Source organism: Phocoena sinus, chromosome 8 (genome assembly GCF_008692025.1).
Source record: "Phocoena sinus isolate mPhoSin1 chromosome 8, mPhoSin1.pri, whole genome shotgun sequence".
Taxonomy (NCBI): domain Eukaryota; kingdom Metazoa; phylum Chordata; class Mammalia; order Artiodactyla; family Phocoenidae; genus Phocoena; species Phocoena sinus.
Window position 1 is genome coordinate 56,516,108 of NC_045770.1, and position 20,994 is coordinate 56,537,101.

At 39.0% G+C, this 20,994-nt stretch overlaps 2 protein-coding genes across 3 annotated transcripts in view; one reads left to right on the forward strand and one right to left on the reverse strand.

Annotated features, from left to right (window-relative positions):
• The window catches only part of UVRAG (UV radiation resistance associated), a 330,820-nt gene that overhangs the window by 90,299 nt on the left and 219,527 nt on the right, over positions 1 to 20,994 (reverse strand). For both annotated transcript variants that reach the window (XM_032641020.1, XM_032641019.1), the window contains exon 13: positions 3,588 to 3,666. In XM_032641020.1, coding sequence (XP_032496911.1) covers positions 3,588 to 3,666 — 79 coding nt within the window. The remainder of the gene's footprint in view (positions 1 to 3,587; positions 3,667 to 20,994) is intronic.
• Positions 6,730 to 7,134, forward strand: LOC116758221 (U6 snRNA-associated Sm-like protein LSm4). The gene has a single exon (XM_032641023.1). The coding sequence runs from the start codon at positions 6,742 to 6,744 to the stop codon at positions 7,132 to 7,134; it is 393 nt and encodes a 130-aa protein (XP_032496914.1). The 5' UTR covers positions 6,730 to 6,741.

Genomic DNA, 20,994 nt, shown 5'->3' on the forward strand with positions numbered 1-20,994 from the left:
TTAGATTCCACATGAGTGAGATCATATGGTATTTAATTCACTTAGCATAATGCCCTCAAGGTCCATCCACATGTTGTTGCAAATGCCAGGATTTCCTTCTTTTCATGGCTGAATAATATTCTACTGTGTGTGTGTGTGTGTGTGTGTGTACACACACGTACACACACCACATTTTCTTTATCTATTCATCCATTGATGGATACTTAGGTTATTTCCATGTCTTGGCTATTTTAAATAATGCTGCAATAAACATGGGGGGTACAGGTATCTTTTCAAGTTAGTGCTTTCGTTTCCTTTGGACAAATACCCCAAAGTGGAAATGCTGGATCAAATGCTGCCCTTTTCACTTTGCAGGGTGATGATGAGGGTCACATGGATATATATGTATGTATATCATAAACTATAAAGCTTTCCACAAACATAAGGTAAAAGTATTATAATTTTTGATTTACTACTTTTTATGCTCTAGGAACTAAAAGCAAACTACTGTGCTATACACAAATACTAATATAATGTCCTTATAAACTTACTGACAATTACGGCAGGAGCTGGTTTCTTAAATCAACATTAATTACACTGTACCTGAAATTTACCAGGCCCATTCCTATACTGTTGCAGGCTGCCCAACAGGGAAGACTATTTCCAGCCAAAGGGGCTGGCACTTGAAAAATATTAGTAAGTGGTGCTAAGAACAAGGCATTTTGCTTTATTCCCTTTCAGTACCCAACCCAGCACACACACCCCTTTAGACAACAGTGACAAGAAGAGGGCAAGCAGACCTTACCAACCCTCTCAGCTCTTCAAACAACACTTGAGGAATTCTACTTGAAGGCCTGTCTTTATAAGCTTGTGCTTTCAAAACTTGAGCTGGACTGATCCCAAATACTGAAGTAACAAATATTACTAAATTCTGTCATTTCCTCTACCAAAAAAAGTGATTTTACTACTATTTCTGGCTGTGATGAAAGGTCCTATTGACTATTCAAATCCTCAACCAAGTTATGGATGCAGTATTAAATGACTTCACTCTTTTTTCTCTGGCACTTTAACACATGCCAATGCTTTCATCCACCTCCACTAACGTGGCTTATAAATTACTGAGGTGGGACCATTTTAATAGTATGATTTGTTCACATCTCTAGAGTCTAAATGGGACTGCCTGAGAAGACAAACTCCCCTTTGACAACATGTATTGGTATATATGTATATAAAAATAAACCTTCACAAGTTGGAAATATCTTATTAATATAATACCTGGTTAGGAGCCATAATAATTAATGGTTCTTTGATTTGTTATAAGTTGAAATGTAAGAAAGTGATGGTAGTAAGGCCAAAATGGAGTTAAAGTGAAAAAAGTTGAAGGTCACAAATTTGCTAAAAGTTTCTTTCTAAATGCTCAGAAGAGGCTTTCTGAATGAACCCTGAAACCTAAGAAAGTCTGTTTATAAGAAGTTTATTGTCATCCCCTTCATTGTCATCTCCATCACTGCCATCACAGTGATGAAAAAACACTATAGAGGGCAAGATACTTGCTCCCTATGGAGTTTGCGTGGTTAACCCATTAAACACACACACAAATGTAATCTCTCAATTTCAAAGAGTATAAAGTTGCAGAGGATACAAAATTACTAGAAGTAATCCATTTTTTAAACAGATGAATAAAACTAGTTCCGCATACTCGTGGCCTTGGTTCAGTTAAGAATAAAATCAGAAGCTACCTGGGAAGTGCTCTAAAATGAGGACCAAACAGGGCTAGAGCTGAGTCTGATGTGAAGGGCTGGCTGTCCCAGATTTTCCACTGCACATAGTCAGCCTCCCTGTTGGTCTTGTTCTCAAAGCAAGCTGGGCTATTCTTAGCACCCCTTTATACCATACTTTGCCATTCCTATTGGGCCCTGAGAAGAAAGAATTAAGTGTGTGTGCATGTGCACGTGTGTGTTTGAAGCTGGGATTTATGAGGAAATCCAGGGATTTCAGCCCTAGCCTTAATTAGGAGTAGATTTCACCTGGAAACTTCCAACAGACTTCTGATCTTAGGCCTTATGTGCTTAAAGCAAGAAACAGAAAATAGGGCAAAGAGAGAAGAATCTCTGAACTCTGATCAGAACTTAGTTCTACTAAATGAGGCCAACCTTCCTGACATCCTGACTCCCAGACTCTGGACCCCAGTTTCCAGGTACTCTTTTCCACCTTGGCTGACTTCACTGGAGGTACTCTCTAATCTACTTAGACCTCTTCTCCCTTAATGTATCCTTAGTCTGGCCCCTTCTTGACCATTTCTGTCTAAGTACTACCTTCTCTATGGTATGACATCTGTGATCAGTAATGTGAGCTAGGTAGCCTTGAAATTAAGGTCCTGTTTCCCAGACTGAGATACTCTTCTGCCAAAAATGGAGGGATGGAATGCATCAGCTGTGGGAAGAATGGCACATGGAAAGATGAGTCATGGGCCAGAGGCTGTGAGCAAGGCTGCTTGCCTGCAATGAACATGAGCTGGATGGCAGTAACAATAAAAGCAGTATGAGTGTGAGGTTATAAGCAAATGATTAATCGAGGACTGCAAACTAGAAATTTGATCCAGTATCAGAAAAGTATAAGAGTCTTAATAAAAACCAATTTTTTAAAAAACATTAAACTGAGATTAGATGAGGCGAAGAAAGGCAAAGATGATACCACATGGAGGAATTATTCTAGATCCATCAGAAATGAATATGGGAATTGTTCAGTGAGTCTTCAGAATCATACAGATAAAAGGCAACGCAGGCTCATAAAAACAAAAGCATCACAAACCTTATTGCTTCTATAAAAAGGAAAGGTCTGAGGATACAGCTGATAATGTCACTAAATAACAGCCAAACAGTGGGATCTCATCCATGTGATATTCCAATTGGATGTCCAAATAAAAACAAGGCGCTGAAGCTGATCTTCCTTTACAACTAGAAAATTTACGGCATGTCTACCTCTTGAAGTAGAGCCAAGTGAGCTAAGGAAATGCTATATATTTCTTTCAGGAAAATGCAAACCCAAGCATCTGATAGCCTTTCTATGGCATGTGGAAAGGCATTAAGTGAGATATGAACTGGTGTGATGTTGGGAGAGCCACAAAAATCCAAGCTGGGTTGGAAGGACCATGTGCTTGGTCTTTTCTTTGGGGCCCTGGATAATAGATGAGGAGACTATTAGGGACTTGCCAAAGTCAGTAAACCTTTACTCTGTAAACTCCCAATCAAAATGAGCCCCCAGAAGTGGTCTAAGAGAAGAAAGCTGTGTGAGAAGAAAGCTATTATCAGTCAAGCTGTAGAGGCAAGAGGTTATAAAGCCCACACATTCAAGTACAGTCTACTAGCAGGTAACGATTCAGTAAATGGCTTCTGAGTTTAGCCGGAGGATTGCAATTTGTACACATTGCTTCTTTGTGGTATTTATAATGGCACAGAAAAGGACTGTGGCCAAAAAAGAACTTTGCATTATCACTGTAGCTAGTTAAATAGGAGTCAACTGTACTACTTATTCATAAAGAGGGTTAGAGATCCAAGGAAGCAGGCTGCATGTGGCAAGTAGGAGGGGAGTAAAGAGGAGTTACTTACCTGTGCTATGTTTTTGTTCAGAAGATAGACACCATAATCAAACTGCAACTTCTCCCCTCCTTTTGGGTATAATGGAAACCTAAAAAAGGTAAAGTAGGGTCAGAAGTTTTCAAAAACTTGAGTAAAAACAACCTCCAAGTTGTTGACAAGGGCAGAAGTTGCTTGCATACAGCATAAACATCTGAAGACTTGGACTAAGTCACTTATATAGTCATTGTAACCTATTATCTTAACATCTTCATAACATTAGTCAAATCAGAATGATGGCTGCTTTGTTTCGAAGAAAAAATTGAATAGGTCATACAATAAGGGACAAATATATAAGAAAGTGACCCACTATCCTCAAGGAGTTGAGGCCACTATGTCTCATATTTATATATCATAAACCTACCACCCTGAGATTAAGATCCTAGAACATTTTTTCCTCTAATACTTCGGACCTGACCTCTCAACTTCTACTAAAAGGGACAGAAGATTAAGAAAAATATCAGACATGAAAGCGATATCTAAGGTTTCTGTTGCTTCTGAGGTGGCTAGTCAAATCCACAGCACCAATGAGCAAAAATTCATCAAAAATTAATTCACATTCGCAGGGGTGGCTATTTGGATGTTACTTCTCCAAGGCAATGTACTCATGCCATAGAGTTCTCATAAGACTTTCCATTTTAACCTGATTCACTGAAGCAACAAAGGCATGAGATCTGTAGATCTTTATAAAAGTGATGAGTTATTTTAGGGAGTAAGTTTCCTTCACTATTTCCCTTTTCCTACTCCTGCAAATGAAGAAGAAAAGGTTAGAGTATATCTATGTTCTAGTCATATTTTCCCCTGATTCTCAAGACCAAGCATGCATTTTGGCCTCTGCAACAGATTTCTCTACAAACAGATCAATCACAACTTAGACAGGGTCAAGAAGAAACTTTACTTTCCTTAGTTTTGCAATATCTGACTATTCTTAAGAATAACATAACCTTACAGAAATAAATGGTAGGTGACAATTACTGGATATTCTTAATTTCAATTGTGTTTTAACTGTCTGAGGAAAAGATACATTCCATAATGCTTGGAGGATACTGTTTTCTAGGGAAAATGAAAGAAAGGAAACAGAATTTAAAGCTTTATATTAAATTCTCGAGTTGCTGATTACATAATGTCCAAAAGGTAAATTTGTCGTACTGTAAAATTACAGGCACTGGGGAGCGAGCAAGGTCATGATCTGTCTGTATTCTCTACAGTGGAACACCAAATGCTTCATACACCCATCAAGAAGATATAGCTTTGTATTTAATTGAAGTTATAAAAAATAAACTAGGACATACAGTTTGGCCCTAAATTGAGATGCATTAAAAATGACAGCAAAGCAAATTCGGGATAAGTAAAGTGTAACACACCAGGCTTTTACAGGGTATCTGGGAATCCTTCAAACTTGTATGGGGTAGCCTGCAAAGAAACTACCTAACTGAAAGGATATATCAACAAAGGGGCAAGTATGAAGAAATTTACTAGAGTCCTAAAGCTCTATGCTGTATAGTTGTTATACTATAAACCATTATATGTAGACTATCTGCATAGCTCTCCAAACTCACAAATATCTCCATTTCCAAGTTATAAATGCAGAAACTGTTTCAAATGTTGGAAAAGTAAACTGAAATAAGCATACATTGAAAACTAAGCCTCTGAATCCTGATGAATGGATCTTATGACATTGACTTTATTACTTCATTGGGGCTTCTTTATAGAAAGAAAGAGCCCCAAGGTGTGTATGTACCATTAAAACAAATCTAAAGAGTGATTAGAGTCAAAGGTTCTAATAGGGAAACTTTAAGACAGATCAAATATTAGGACAGAGTTCACATCTTATATTGCTTTCAAATTCTTAAGGGGTCATGTCAAGTTGAACAGTATAATAGCTTCCAACCATTACACAGTCATCTTACTCTGCGAAAGTACATGGATTTATAGATCTACTAAGCAATCTAGAAAAATGAAATCCATCTAAAAGGGTAAAACCTATTACCATCAGGACAAAAGATACAAATCAAAGGCATCTTAATTCAATATACATAGAGAATCTCATTAGCAGACTGCAGAAGGTTTAGATAAGAATGTGGTCATTCGAGTACAACCAGAAAAATGTCCTTAGCACCATAAATAGAATTAATTTAAGGGAGTATTAGATTCAATAACTAGAGGAACAAGTATACATTTCCTATTATTATACTTTTACAGAAAATGCAATTAAGATGAGCAATTATTAAATTCTTTTCCAAATTAAATTATATTTCCAAGTTGTTTGAAAAATTCACTGACCCTACATGGTAAAAGTCAATGAATTAGAAAGCAATAAATAGATTATCTGTGAAGATGGTTTGGAGCTCTTTAGTACCTAGTAATTTCCGTGTGATTAAAGAATTATGACATGAGTACCAAAAAGCCAATGTAATCCCAGGCTGTATTAACAGAAAGAGAGCAGATAACCAGGGAACGTGCTAGTGCCAACTATCAATACTTAGTACTGTGTCAGATGATACTGACAGATCTACGTTTAGTTCTGGAGTTAATATTTCTTTTTAGAAGCATACAGATAAATAACTGGAACCTTTCTTATAGGTTATGTTTCTTACAGGTTTTGTAATAATCTCATTTGACTATAAAAAGCATGCAGTGAAGCAGAGTGGTCCAGTGCTTTTGTTATTTAAAAGAAACTAACTTGCCTTGGTCACCTACTTAGTGGAAAAGATATGACACCTCAGCATTAGGTCTTCAGTTATACACTCAGTATTCTTTCTGTTGTCACTGGGTCCTTTAGAGAAGAACACCCAGGATGAATAGAAGAATGGGAGCCATAGTTTTGTTAGAGAAATGGTTGATGGAACCACAGGTGTTTAGCCTGGAGGGCAGAAGTCTCATGGACAACAAATGAAGGACTTTCAGAGAGAAAAAAAGCTGGTTTTATTCTCATAGCTTCAAGCAGGAAAACCCAAAGTTGATGGCAAAAAGTTACAGGGAAGTTGATGTCACCACAGAATTAGTCAAAATCCAAAAGATCTTGAGTAGAGGAAGCTAAGCAGAGGCCGGTCAACCAATAAAACCATGCGGTGAGCTGCGGCGGCTGTGGTGGAAGTGGCCGGGGAGCCCAGTTCCTGCTGGCACCATGCTTCACTTGTGGCTGCTGAAAACGGCTCAGAATCACCCACTGTTGGTCGAGCTCAAAAACGGGGAGGCATACAATGGGCATCTAGTGAGCTGCGACAACTGGATGAACACCAACTTGCGTGAGGTGATCTGCAAGTCCAGGGACAGAGACAATTTCTGGCTGATGCCCGAGTGCTACATCCGCAGCAGCACCATCAAGTACCTGCGCATCCCCAATGAGATCATCGACACAGTCAAGGAGGAGGTGGCGGCCAAGGGCCGTGGCCGTGGTGGCCTGCAGCAGAAGCGACAGAAGGGCCATGGCACGGGGGGTGCTGGGCGAGGAGGGATCCCAAGGACCAGCAGAGATCAGCCAGAAAGGAGGCCGGGCAGAGAGGCGGGCAAACAGTGAGCCGCCCCTCTGTTCCCCAGAGACTGAGCCGCAACCACCGAGCATCTGCTCCCACCCCCGAGGCCGCTTTTCTACGCTCCAGTTTATGAGTCTGTTCAGAACAAAACGAAGAGGCAGGTGTCCGGGTAGGACCCCCTGCCTGTCTTCTGTGATCTTCCTCTTTTTTTGTTAGCCAGGAGTTCTACAGTTGGAAATGTTATTCTGTGCTTCTGGTTTTGTGAAGTCGCAGCAGACTCGATTCCTGGAAGATTCTGTATGTAATGCATCTTTAAAGGCCTCACTCTTGTTTTAAGGTCAGGCATTTTCCAAACAGGTCTGTTTTGCATTTTGTGTTAGATCCCTGAGTGGTGAACAGAAGGGAGGTTTTTATTTTAAGCTGTTTGCACTAAGACTGACAGCCTGGAGAATTTCCTGAAACACGGACCCCAAAATTGCTTTTTCAAAATGAATCCAGATGAACCTTTGCCTCAAAAGCTGTTCTGGGGGACAACACTGGGCCCTGTCCCATCACTTCCTCTCTCCCTCTTTGTGTGACCAAAAAAACCTCAACAAAACAAAACGAAAAACTACATCTATGAAAACAAAAACAAAAAACAAAAAACCCCCATGCGTTCAGGGGTCTAGTAGGCTGAATGGTGGTCCCCCCGAAACATATGTCCATATCTGGAAACCCAGAACCTGTGAATGCAACATTATTTGGGAAAAGGGTAAGAATCTAGAGATTAGAATATCCTTGAATATCCAGTTGCGCCCTAACTCCAGTTAAGTGTCCTTATAAGGACACAGAGGAGAGACACAGAGAAGAGGAGAAGGTCACCTGAAGATGGAAGCAGAGATTCGAGTTACACAGCCACAAGCCAAGGAATGCCTGGAGCCAGCAGAAGCTGGAAACGGCAAGGAAAGAATCTCCCCTATCGAGCTTTCGGTGCCCTGCTGACACCTTGATTTTGGACTTCTGGCCTCCAGACCATGAGAGAATAAATTTCTGCTACTTTAAGTCACCAAGTCTGTGGTAATTTGTTACAGCAGCCCTAGAGCCTAACATGGGGGGAATCAAACACTGGATGGCCCATTGAACTCGATGGGGTATAATATCTCATCCGTCTCCAAGATTCTGTAATTCTGAATATGCCAAAATAAATATATTGAATATAACTTCATATTTCCTTCAGGAACCAAGAAAATATTTCAAGAGTATAATGCCAAAGGGTCACGATGACAGGCATCAGCTAAGGCTGCAAAGTAGACCTACCGAAGTGCTAGCAAATGAAATGTGAGAAAAAGAGATTCATATGTATGGTCTGAAAGTAGGAAATGTTTTAAAATTAAATTTATATATAAATACTGTATATAATACATATTCAAATTACTTCACATGTGTGTATGTATATATGAAGGATATGCCACAATCAATTTGGAATAAAATTGTAAAAGAAATTTATTTTGAACCTTTCTTATTTTCAAAAGATACAATTATTATAAGCCCTTCCCCCTCCTCCCCAAACCAGACATTTTTTAAAAGGACTCCAAATTGGCTAGTTTCTTGCTTTCACCTTTGGAGCCCCATATCCACGTCTGGTTCTTTGATGGCTCAGCTGGGGATGAGGATATGGCTAGAGTTAATTCAAAATTTTTATTATGCATATTAAGATCACTTCTGCTCATTGTGCTTGTAGAAAATGTGACAGCACATCCTCAGTATGTTCTGAGGCCACGACTTTACTTCAAATTCAACTTACTTTCTCCTGTCCAGATGAGTCTTCTCCCACAACTTTTATCAGTTACTCAGGCTTAGAGTGGCATTCAATTTTTACCCTTTTTTGCATTTTATATATGCAGTGATTCACCAGGTCGACAAGCCATTTTTCCTGTGAAATATTCTCATCTCTCCATTCCCATCGCCACTCTAGAAAGTTCTTTGTTGTTGTGTGGACTGTAGGATGTTTAGCAGCATTCCTGTCCTCTACTCACTAGAAGGTAGTATCATTATTTTCCTTCTTAAGACTTTTTATCATGTCACTTAGCAGCCCTGCTTCCTAACCAGTTATTGCTTTAAATTTCAACTTCTCTGCCTAGCTTTCAAGGCCTTCGTGATCTGGACTGTCAGTTATCTGCAACCTTATTCTGTTCAAGTGGTTTTCTCACAGTCTCATGAACACACCAAGCTCATTTCTCTCTGCCTTTGCACACTTCCTGAAAATGCCCATGTCTCTCTTTCCTTCCACCTGGCAGAGCAAAAGAGACTATGTTTTGCTTTGTCATGACTAAGAAAAGAAAAACTCACATTTTTCTGCTGAGCTGTATAATAACACTAAAGCTTTATCTATAATTCATTCCAAGTCGATGAGGATGCAGTAAAACTGTAAGGCAGGCCAGAGGCACACAAGATAAGAAATGGCTGCAGCAGAGTGAGGGAAAAGGAAGAGGAGATAAAGTCAGCAAGGTAATGGGTCCAGATCACGCAAGGCCTAGTAGGTCAGAGTAAGGACTTTGGTTTTTACTCTGAACGAGAGGGGAAGCTCTGGAGGGTTCTGAAAAGATGAAAGACACAGATGCTTTGACTTCTCTGAGAGAACAAACTGCAGGGGAGGAAGAAAGGAAACATGGAGAGGCTCCTGCAAAGACCCAGCCAAGAAAACAGGGTGGTATAAACCAGGATGGTAGCTGTGAAAGTGGTGAGGAGTAACTGAATTCTCGTATTTTGAAGATAGAGCCAAATGATTTGTTGAAAGATCTTATATGAGGTGTGAGAGGCAGAGGAGTCAAGGATGACTTCAGAGTTTTGGGCCTAAGCAACTGATAAAATGAGGCTGTCATCTTAATTTGATAAAAGTACAGGCGACATTAAAATAGATAGCTAGGGGGTGGGGTGAGGAACACAGTATGAGTGCTCAGTGCTAGAAGATTGGGCTGGAGACGTCAGCAGGGACCAGACTGCACAGGGTCCTGTAAACCACAAGACATCTAGACTATATCCTTAAGGACAATGGGAGGATAATTAGAGATTTCTTAAGCACGAGAGTGACAGAATTGGGGTTTATATTTCTTAAAGACCACTCTGGCCACAGTGCAGTAAATAAAGGGGAACAAAACCTGGTTAGGAGGCTGTTGCAATGGTTCAGACTAGAATGGTGATGGTTTTGATTAGGGTTCCAGAAGTGGAGAAGAACATATGTGAATAGATTTGAGCTATGATTTGTAGGTAGAGTGCAAGACTCTGTGATAGACAATTGTGACAGTGGTGAAGACAGAGGGGTCAAAGATGACCCTTCGGTTTCCTGATTGAGTAACCAGGTAGATGGTGGTGTCTATGAACTGAGACAGGGAATGCTGAGGAGAAGCAGGTGTATATACTTTACATGTATATAATAGAGATAATATATTTTACAAAAAATATCCTTATACATAAAGTTAAGAGAAATTTGGGGTAAAAATATCAAGAATTACAAAACCTTAAAGGGAAACTGAAACCCAGGTATGAATGAGATGGCCTAAAAAAATCATAAAGAGGAGGGTTGTTTCAGAGCCTTAAGAATATCAACAAGAGATGGGGAAATGAAAAGGGGCTTGGGAAGGACTGCTCAGAAAGATTTGAGGAAAACCAAGTGTCTCACCAGAAAAGCACAGAGAAAGTGTTAATTTAAGAAGGAAGATATCATCAGCAGTCAAATGCTGCTGACAGTTCAAGCAACGGAGACACGAAGACATGTCTATTGGATGTAATTACATGAATTCATTGGTAGGTAGCTTTGGTAATATGGTAAACACAAGTTTAAATGAAGCAGTGGGAGATGAAGGAAGACTGGTGTGAGTTCAGGAGTGACAAGGTGAGGAAAGGGAGATGATGTGAAGTTTGCCACAGTGAGAAGAGAGCTCAGTAACATGGTGAAGCATAGTGGGATGCCCTGAGAAGGTGAGAAGGAACAGGGTCTCCATCCTACAGGTGGTGAGAGCACAGGAGAATGATTTACCTTGGATGGCAGGTGGGCCAAGTCTCCCATTATAACAGGAAGGATGAAAGAAACTGATCACTATGGAAACAGTTTATTCACTCAACAATTCTTCACTGAACTCACACTGTGTGCCAGGTATGGTGCTAGGTGGTGGGGATACAAGGGTGAGCAAACACAGACAATGGAGCTTAAAGTCCAGTGGAGCAGACAGACATTGCTCACATAATCGCACCAACAAATACATAATTTATAAATTAAGTACTCTGAAGGAAAGGAACACTATTCCAGAAAAGAGGTGGACAAAAAGACTGAGAGAGCCAGGGAAGACTTCTGAGAGAAAGTGACATTTTAGCTGAGACCTCAAAGATGAGTAGGGGGCTTCCCTGGTGGCACAGTGGTTGAGAGTCCGCCTGCCGATGCAGGGGACACGGGTTTGTGCCCCAGTCCGGGAAGATCCCGCATGCCGCGGAGTGGCTGGGCCCGTGAGCCATGGCCGCTGGGCCTGCACGTCCGGAGCCTGTGCTCCGCAACAGGAGATGCCACAACAGCGAGAGGCCCACGTACCACAAAAAAAAAAAAAAAAGAAAGAAAGAAAAAAAAAAAGATGAGTAGGGGACTTCCCTGGTTGTCCAGTGGTTAAGAATCCATGCTCCCAATGCAGGGGGCCCAGGTTCGATCCCTGGTTGGGGAACTAGATCCCGCGTGCCGCAACTAAAGAGCCCGCATGCTGCAACTAAGACCCAGTGCAGACAAATAAATATTAAAAAAAAAAAAAAGAAAAAGGTGAGTAGGAGCTAAGGGAAGGAATGTTCCAACTAAAGGAAGCAGCGTATGTAAAGAACCACTGCAGGGGTAAGTATGCTGCTTCATGGAATTAAAAGAAGGACAGTATAGTTGGTCTGAGGGGAGTTCTGGCGAGAGAGGAAACTAAAGCTGGATAGGAAGGTAGACTATGCAGGGCCCTCTAGACCATGTCAGACCATAGTCTGATTTTTTTTCCTAATAGAAATAAGAAACCATGGAGGGACTTTAAACAAAGGTGTTAACTTGCTTAGATTTTCATCTGATACATTCCTTCTTTAATTAACCCTTCCTCCTTGAACTTTCCTGACAATGACCAATATGCATTTTGGAAAAAAAAATATGCTGACTGCTGTGGAGAATGGTTTAGAGAAGGTGAGACCAGCGTGTTGCAGTAATCTAGGTGAGAGATCACGGCTGCTTAGACTAATGTGGTGATATAAGAAATGGAAAAAAGGAGACTAATTTGGAAGACTTTTAGGAGATAAATCATAAAGATTTGGTTACGGTTTGGAAGTGAAGGGTGATGGATAGAGAGGGATCATGAAGAACTCAATGCTTTGTTTTGCCCAAATGAATGTAAGTTTGATCAAATGGTAGAACAACTTCAACAAAGAAATGTAATAGAACTGCTGAGCACTACTGAGAGCCCAGAAATGGTAATTAATCATGAGTTTATAATGACACTATTGCGTGACTCTCTACACATCTGCTTGGGTGCAGCAGGTACAGAGAAATTGGACAACAGGGCTGTAAGAATGAGAAGTCACAGGGGGCGGGGGCAAGACAAAGGTGTGACTAAAATAATGGGACATACAATCTAAACTAGATAAAAAAGCCAGGTCTGAAGGTCACCAAGAAGAACAATGAAAAACAGTCTAACACACAAGCCGAAGGAGCTGAGGTAGTCATCAGAGAGCAGGATGCTTGAATCAGATTCTGGATGTGTTCTGAAAGAAATGATGACGTGACTCAGAGAGTAACCAGGGGAGTAGATAAAAACTATGGGATGCAAGAGATCACTGGTGCCAAAAGATCAAGAAAATGAAAGGCTAGGGTGTTGAATGAATCATCCACTTGTGTGTTAGTGTCATCCATAACAGCAAAATTTTGAATAGAAAGAGAAAGACTGTTTCTCTTTCCTATGTCACCTGTTTCTTGTTTCTCTGTTGCCAAAACTCATGATGAGTAATGGGGTTATAACTGAGAGACTGAAAGAGTGGTAAAGTTGAAGAGCATATGTCTCAAAGGAATAGGTTTTCGTATGTTTCCTTTGCCAACAGGGTAAAGAGGTAAGAATCTAGAAAAACCAACGAGAGGAAGAAAACCCCAATCTCATCTCCTGAATCTGAATACCTACTAGCACATAAGAAAATTAATAGCTACTAAATGGGTACTCGTGGGGTCCTCAGGGAAAATTCAAGTTCAGTTAGGGCAAGAGATAGGCTGAACTCCCTGAAGAGCCTGAAGATACAGGAGAATTCGCTGATTATACAGATGCACTTGCAGAGGAAGCAGCTGGAGGACTAGAGGGCTGGGTCAGGCTCGACAAAGGAGAGGGCATTTTGAAGATGATGGAGATGATTACAAAAGGTTTTGATGTGTTTCGATGGAAGGTTGAGGTATTCCCATCTGGTAGCTTCTACTTTCTCTATAAAGTCAGAAATGCGATGATTTATCAAGAAGGAAAGGGACAACTGGGGATGGGGAAAAGAGAAGGTTTAAGACCGTCATGTGGAAGGAGAATCAGATATCTAGGATGTATCAGTCCAACTGAAATAGATGACCTGAATTTACAGTGCTCCAGTCTTTCCAACAGTTCAATTTTTTTCCCATAGGTAAGTGGGTTAGAGGTAAGGATGATGGGAGAAGAATATTTAGGAATACTGAAAAGAGAAACTACAAGCATGAAGCCACTAGGGTAATGACAGTGGCCTAGCCAGGGCAGGAAGATGGGGGCAGTCTATAAGGAGGTGCATAAATCTGCAGAGACTTTTAAAATGATAATAAAATGGGTTAAAAACAACGAATCTAATGCCTAATGCCAGTGATAAAATAATCGTCTCAGAAAAAAAATCGTTTGTTGGTCTAAGTTCTAAACAATTGCTGCAGTGACTGTTTGATTTCTATATGTATGCAATCTTCAAATCAGGATGTTTTCATTATGCATATGCTAATAAATATTATATCAACATGGAAGTTAATTCAAAGAACTCCCAGCTGTACAGTCAGCCCAACGAAGTGGACTAAACTACACACTTCCAATTTGATTAAATTTCAAATGGTTTGGAATCTTCGAAGCTTCCTTTGGACACAGTTTGTGTCCCCAGACTGTCTGGTGTAACATATTCCCACATATTCCCGTGTTTAAACAGTAGGTTCAAAATAAACAATGATAGCAATATGCAATTTTTCTTAGTTCCGAATCATTTTTTTTCCCTGGTGTAGTTTTAGATAAGGTTATTCAGATACAAAAATATTTACAATCAGCCTTGAACAAGGTACAGTAAAATACAAACCTTTAAAATTGCTCCCTGAAGATGGGCACACAGAAACTGTTCAGAAGAAAAAGTCTATATATGTATATTTTTTTCAATAAAAGAAAATTTTCTGCTTTTCTTTTTTGGCTATTATCATCTGTTTCTTGTGATGATTATTACTGAAAATAATTTTATCATATAGAGAAAGAGGTGTTGAAAATGATCTACTTCAAGTGTCAAAACACTAGGTACATGCTACTGAGAAGTGGTTTTGAATTGACATTACCTTCTCTAGACCCAGAGACATGGGAGGTAGAAGAAACAGTCTCCTCTTCAGAAGGCTCCAGGGTAAATGATACTTTCAGAAGAGAGCCAGAGATTTTACTTACCTCTAGCAGTTGTATACTACACATATATAGTAAAGAGGTTGAAGACTTGTATATATTATAGTCACTGAAGAGGGGTTTCAGAAAACACAGAGGAAAGGTCTAGGAGGGAAGTGAGGAGAGAGAGAGAATAGATCAAAGGAGAAGCAGCAAACAAAAGATAACAATGTTGAAATAATTCATGGGCAGAGGGTGACAATAGTCCTTAAAAAAAAGTAAGAAGAAGAGTGATCTTCCCCTCTCCTCCTTTGGCGAAGGAAGAGAGAGAGAATGTATAATAGGAAATCATATATGCCAGTGGAAAAAAGATATTAAATTTGATATGACAGGTAATAAGATGCTATCACAAGTTTTTAAAGGAGAAATTACGTAATGAAAAGATTTACATCAGATTATTCTCTTTGCCAATATTAAATATAGTTCTTTAGACAGAGCTATACTAAAAAGAGAAGGAAATTTCAGGGAAATCAAATTCCAAATAATTGCAGTAAGAAGGTTTAAAAAATCCCCATTTTTTAAAAACTCTGTAAGTTGCAGGGTTGTGAAAATTGTTAAAGAATTCAGAATCAATTTCCTTCTAGAAACCTTCCAGTTTTTCCACACCCTTTTAGTAACTGTTGAAAAATACTCTACAGGCAAATTTCAGCAAGCAGAGCAAAATTAAAGGATGGAAAGCATGTCTATTTTAATAGTCATTTTTATAAAATAAAAATTTTGCCAAGTAAATCAAAATCACATTCCACAACATTAACAGCCATCCTGCATTTGCCCAGGTTTAACAGCACCTGTTTCCCACAAAAACCTGTAAAGTTCTTTTTTTTTTTTAAACTACAATTAAGCGTGCAAGGTGCATAAACCTACATACTTGGTAATGCCAAAAGATGTTTCCATCTGGAATATGAATTTGGAAGAAAAACTGCTCACCATTTTAAATTTCTACTTCACAATGTGTGCACATAATATAGATTTGCTTAAATATATCAGTGCAACTAATGGTATACGCTCTGTAAGCCACTTAGGTGCTCAAACCTTTACATCAAAGTTATTTATTTAATTATAATACCTATTTCTGGGGAGGGAAGAAAAGAAAAGTAGAAGGGGGGTTTAGGTGTAAGAAGTTAAGCTTTGAAGTCAGAAAGGCATAGACTCAGGTCCCCAGCTTTGTTACTTACTTGTAGTGTGAACTTGGGCATACTACTCTGAACCTGTTTTCAAATCTCTAAAATGGGTTTAATAACACCAATCTTCCAGGACTGCTTGTGAGAATTAAACTAAACAAAAAAACCGAAGACCAAGCACAGTTACCAGGATACAGTAGGCATTCAATTATCATTATTACTATGCGTCACCTCCCCAGTACCTATCTGTAAGTGCCACAAGAGAAGATACTATGTTTGCTGTATATTAATAGGAGGCAAGGAACTCCAGCACCAGAGTAAAAGAGCCAGTGAGCACTGCCAAAATAACAACAGGGATGCTGATGCTGGATTTTATTTACTGAATATCTATTATGCATTAGGTATTGCACTTAGCATACATTATCAATACAATACAAGCACTTGTCCTATTATAGGCACTGTTATTGAGGTGCCCAAGGTCACACGGTCTTTTCTAACACTCAACTACAACCACAGATCTTACCCCACTCGACCTTACCCCTGCCCAAGTTGGGATTAGCTATTCGTCTCTCATAGAACCCTGTACACTCACCAATGCAGGACCTTTGACACTATTGTAATTGCGTGTTTATGCCTCTGTATCTTCCACAAGAATGGAAACTGTTATTAATACTGTATCCTAGTTCCTTGAGCACAATGTCTGGAACATTTTTACCGGTTTAATGGAGGGAGGAGTAAATGTAGGGATGAAGTGGTAGAGCTAGAATTCCAACTGGTGCCTTTTGACTCCTCATCTTAAACTAATTCTACACCATGGACCCAAGCCCCACCCCGGCCCAGTAATAATCCCATTTTGTACATTTGTATTATTTTGTAAATTTCACTTAGTCAAGATTTCTATTAAAAATCTGTGGGATTTCTTCAACTCACAAATGAGATGTTCATGAACCAAATTATTACCAAATTCACCACTGATTTCATAAGCTGATACCTTGAAAACAACCAAATCTAGCTTTTATGTGGCAACCTTTTGGTAAAGTAAGTCAAAAAGGCAGCGAATGTTGACACCAATAACTATAGATCTTATTAAAGTCCAAAATGCAACTCCTAAAATCCTAGTAACAATATTACATACATTTATTACTTTGGAGACTTACATAAAGCAAGGCAAACAAAAAGCTTGGAAATAAATCCACACATTTTTGAAATATCCACTTAATTTCACTAAATTGATTTTTCAATAACTGTGTGCATAAATCTGTTAACTACCTAAGTTTAAAGGTTAATTCAAGATCATCTATCAGAAAGCCTAAAAACTTCTACCTGCTTTCTAGATGTCAAAGCTCAAAATTGCATACATAAGTTAGCTAAAGTCAGTGTTCTAGAATGAATAGGCTGTCTACAAATTCCATATATTCAGAATATATTTGAGAAAGATGTATTTCAATTATGGAATTGCAAAAGGAATTACGTCAACTCATAATTTTACCCAATTTCAGCACACAAAAAGACAATGTAAAGTCCCTTGAAGTCATTCTGTTTAAGTATGGATTTCACAGGAGGAGGAAACTTGAAGAATCACTGATCTGGGAGCAACCAATGCTAACGCCTAGGTTGTCATAATCAATCTGCTTTAATTATCAACAAGTTTTTCCCATTTCTGACCAGTCATTTGGAGCTGACCTTTGACAAGTACTTACAAGTCATCGAAATCTCATTTTATTTTATAGCCTCATATTTGTTACTGGGCTAATCTTTACCTGTTCTACATCACACAACAGCTTACATATTTGAATGGCCCAGCAGTAAATTTCCATGGTCCCCCTGGGTCAGTCAGATGTTAGCTGTTAAGTAAAGCTAAAAGGATCTATGCTTCATAAATTTCCTTCAGGGTCCACATTTGCTCTTACAGGCTAGGCTTTCAAGCCCAAACATCTTTATAGCTATGTGCAGTGATTTATTAACTCCTCCTTGTTTTTATCCAAAAAGATCAATCACATATGTATCAATAAGCTGGTGTGCTGGTGACTGCTTTTTATTGTACATATAACCACCTGCCTTTAATACAAACTTGAGTCTAAAGCTTTTGTAAGCTCTTGCGGGATTTTAACAATCTTCACCTGTTTCTAATTTGGTACAAAACATATGGTTTAGCTCTGCTATTTTGTTCTAAGCCAGCCTTTCCTCTTATGGACCCAACAATATAAAAGAAAACAAATCCAGAGCACAAAAACCTAAATTTGGAGAATGTTACACACACACACACACACACACACACACAACTTGGCCCATTACTTCTGAATAGCAGTTTTGACATATAACAGGAATAAATTATTATTTAGTTTCCATTTTTAAAATTTTTATTTATTTAAAATCTTTATTGGAATATAATTGCTTTACATTGTTGTGTTAGTTTCTGCTGTATAACAAAGTGAATCAGCTATATGTATACATATATCCCCATATCCCCTCCCTCTTGCGTCTCCCTCCCACCCTCCCTATCCCACCCCTCTAGGTGGTCACAAAGCACTGAGCTGATCCCCCTGTGCTATGCAGCTGTTTCCCACTAGCTATCTATTTTACATTTGGTAGTGTATATAAACTCAAAATGGATTAAAGACCTAAATGTAAATTATGTTATAGTTATGAAATTATTACATTCCTTTGCAAACAATTAGATGTGTCCTACATTACTCTTGAGGTTTCTAAGAATTATGTTCAAACTGTGAAAATGGCTGTTTAACCTTAGGACCTCAAAAGAGGTAACAGCCATATCTAGTTGCCTGTGAGGTTACGGAAGAGAGTTCCTATATTTACATTCAGGAATCTACATTTGGTCAGGTGAAACCAAGGTTTTCTTTTCTCTTTCCTTATCCCTCTCTAAATTACACCAAAAGTTTAAGAAGAGGCAGGGTGCCGGCAGAGAGAGAACCACCACCTAACACAGCATGGTAAAGTCAATATTAAAATTAAGAGTGTCTGGGTGATAGGGCAGGGAGGAATAAATCCTCAGGAAAAAGTGACTAACAGAAATGTCTAGGAAAGGCAGAGAAGTCAACATAGCCTCCCATGGCTCTCCCAGACTCTTCTACACATAGTTACTTTTGCAGTCATGGTGGGACCTGACAACACTGGCCACAGCTGGCATTTAATCTCCCATTCAAATTCCTCTCATCCTTTGAGTCCCAATGCAAATACTCAATCCACTGAAGCCTCCCTCCCAAGTCCCAGATCAGAATGGATGGTGCTTTAAGATTCATCAGTATTTATCCTCCATTTGGAAGCAGGTAATCACATTACGGATTTGCTTTAAGATCATATATTTACATATCTCTCTCGTACAATAATCTACATAACAGGCACTGAATAAATGTTTGTTGAATTGTATTAAATTGGTTTACAAATAAAAAGGTTTTGTATAAATAAAACATACTTAAAAATTAATGTTTATTTATCAAAAGAATATATGTACATGGTTTAAAAAGTCAAACTGCTCTACAAACTTGATGGTAAAAATATTAGCTTATATGTTTCTTAGGTAATACCTTACCTCTCCCTCAACTCCTAACCCCCTGAGCCAACAATTCTCAATGCTTTAAGCTGCTTTTTAAAGTATTTACCCTACATATACATAATTAATATTCTATATTCCTGTTTCTTGATTCTCTGGTTTTAAAAACAACCTACTGGAAAAGATGAGGATTTCTCTCTCTTACACATTGCTTCCCCATCTCTTCCCAAAACAACCACACTTCTTCCTCCCATTCTCTCAACAAGGTCAACGCCACATTTTGGGGGAATTCTCTGGCAGTCCAGTGTTTAGAACTCAGCGCTTTCAGTGTCAGGGCCGGGTTCAACCCCTGGTCAGGGAACTAAGATCCCACAAGCTGCGCATGGCCAAAAATAAACAAACAAACAAAAACACATTCTTCGGTGAAATCAATGTGCAATGTTACAGTATTATAACTACATAATTATTATTTTGAGTAGAGCCATATAATGAATGATATTTATATTTTCTTTCTTTTCAACTTGGTTCTTCCTGGAGTTAATTACCATCTAATTTCTTCATTTGTTAAATTTATTGATGTACCTCTAAGTAATTCATTCTCTGACTCCCTGAAAGCAATGAAAATTCCCTCAAAATATAATTAAATACATCAGATAATCTTTCATCTTTCTTTGTCCTCCTGCTCTCTAGGCCAGTTGAAGAGCTGACCTTCTACAATTTCCCTTCACCATCATCCTGAGATCCCTGTGCTTCTCTGCTGTGCTGGATCCCTTCTTTTCCTTGAATGATGTGTTACTTTTACTTGGTTTATTCCCTTGTATTAATAGAGCACATCTTCCAAGAGTCTCCTAGGAAAGGTGCATAGGGAGCTTTTTTTTTTTTAGGACCTCCATGTCTGAAAAGACTTTTCTACCATGTATTTGACTGACAGTCTGACAGACATAGGCACACCTGGTTTTTACTGTGCTTCACTTCATTGTGCTTCGCAGATACTGCATTTTTTACAAATGGAAGGTTGTGGCAATCCTGCATCGAGTAAGTCTATCAGCGCCACCTTTTCCAGCAGCATTTGCTCACTTCACCTCTCTGTGCCACATTTTGGTAATTTTTTACAATATTTCAAACTTTTTCACTATTATCATATTTGTTATGGTGATCTGTGATCAGTGATGTTTGCTGTTACTATTGCAAAAAGATTACGACTGGCTGAAGGCTCAGATGATGGTTAGCACTTTTTAGCAGTATTTTTTCATTAAGGTATGTACACTGTTTTTTAGACATAATGCTATTGCACTCAACAGACTACAGTATAGTGTAAACATAACTTTTATAGCACTAGGAAGCCAAAAAATTCGTGCGATTTGCTTTACTGTGGTGGTCTAGAATCAAGCCCACAGTATTGCCCAGGGATGCCATATATAAGCAAAGCTTATAGAAATAATTTTCCCGCGGTATTCTGAGGGCACTGTTCCATCACTTTCTACCTTTCAGTGTTGCCTTTGAGCAGTCAGATATCACAATTCCCATTCCATCGTATTTTTTCCCCTCTGCAAAGCTTCAGAATCTTCACTTTACCTCTAGCATTTCGAAATATCACAGTGCTTGGCACTC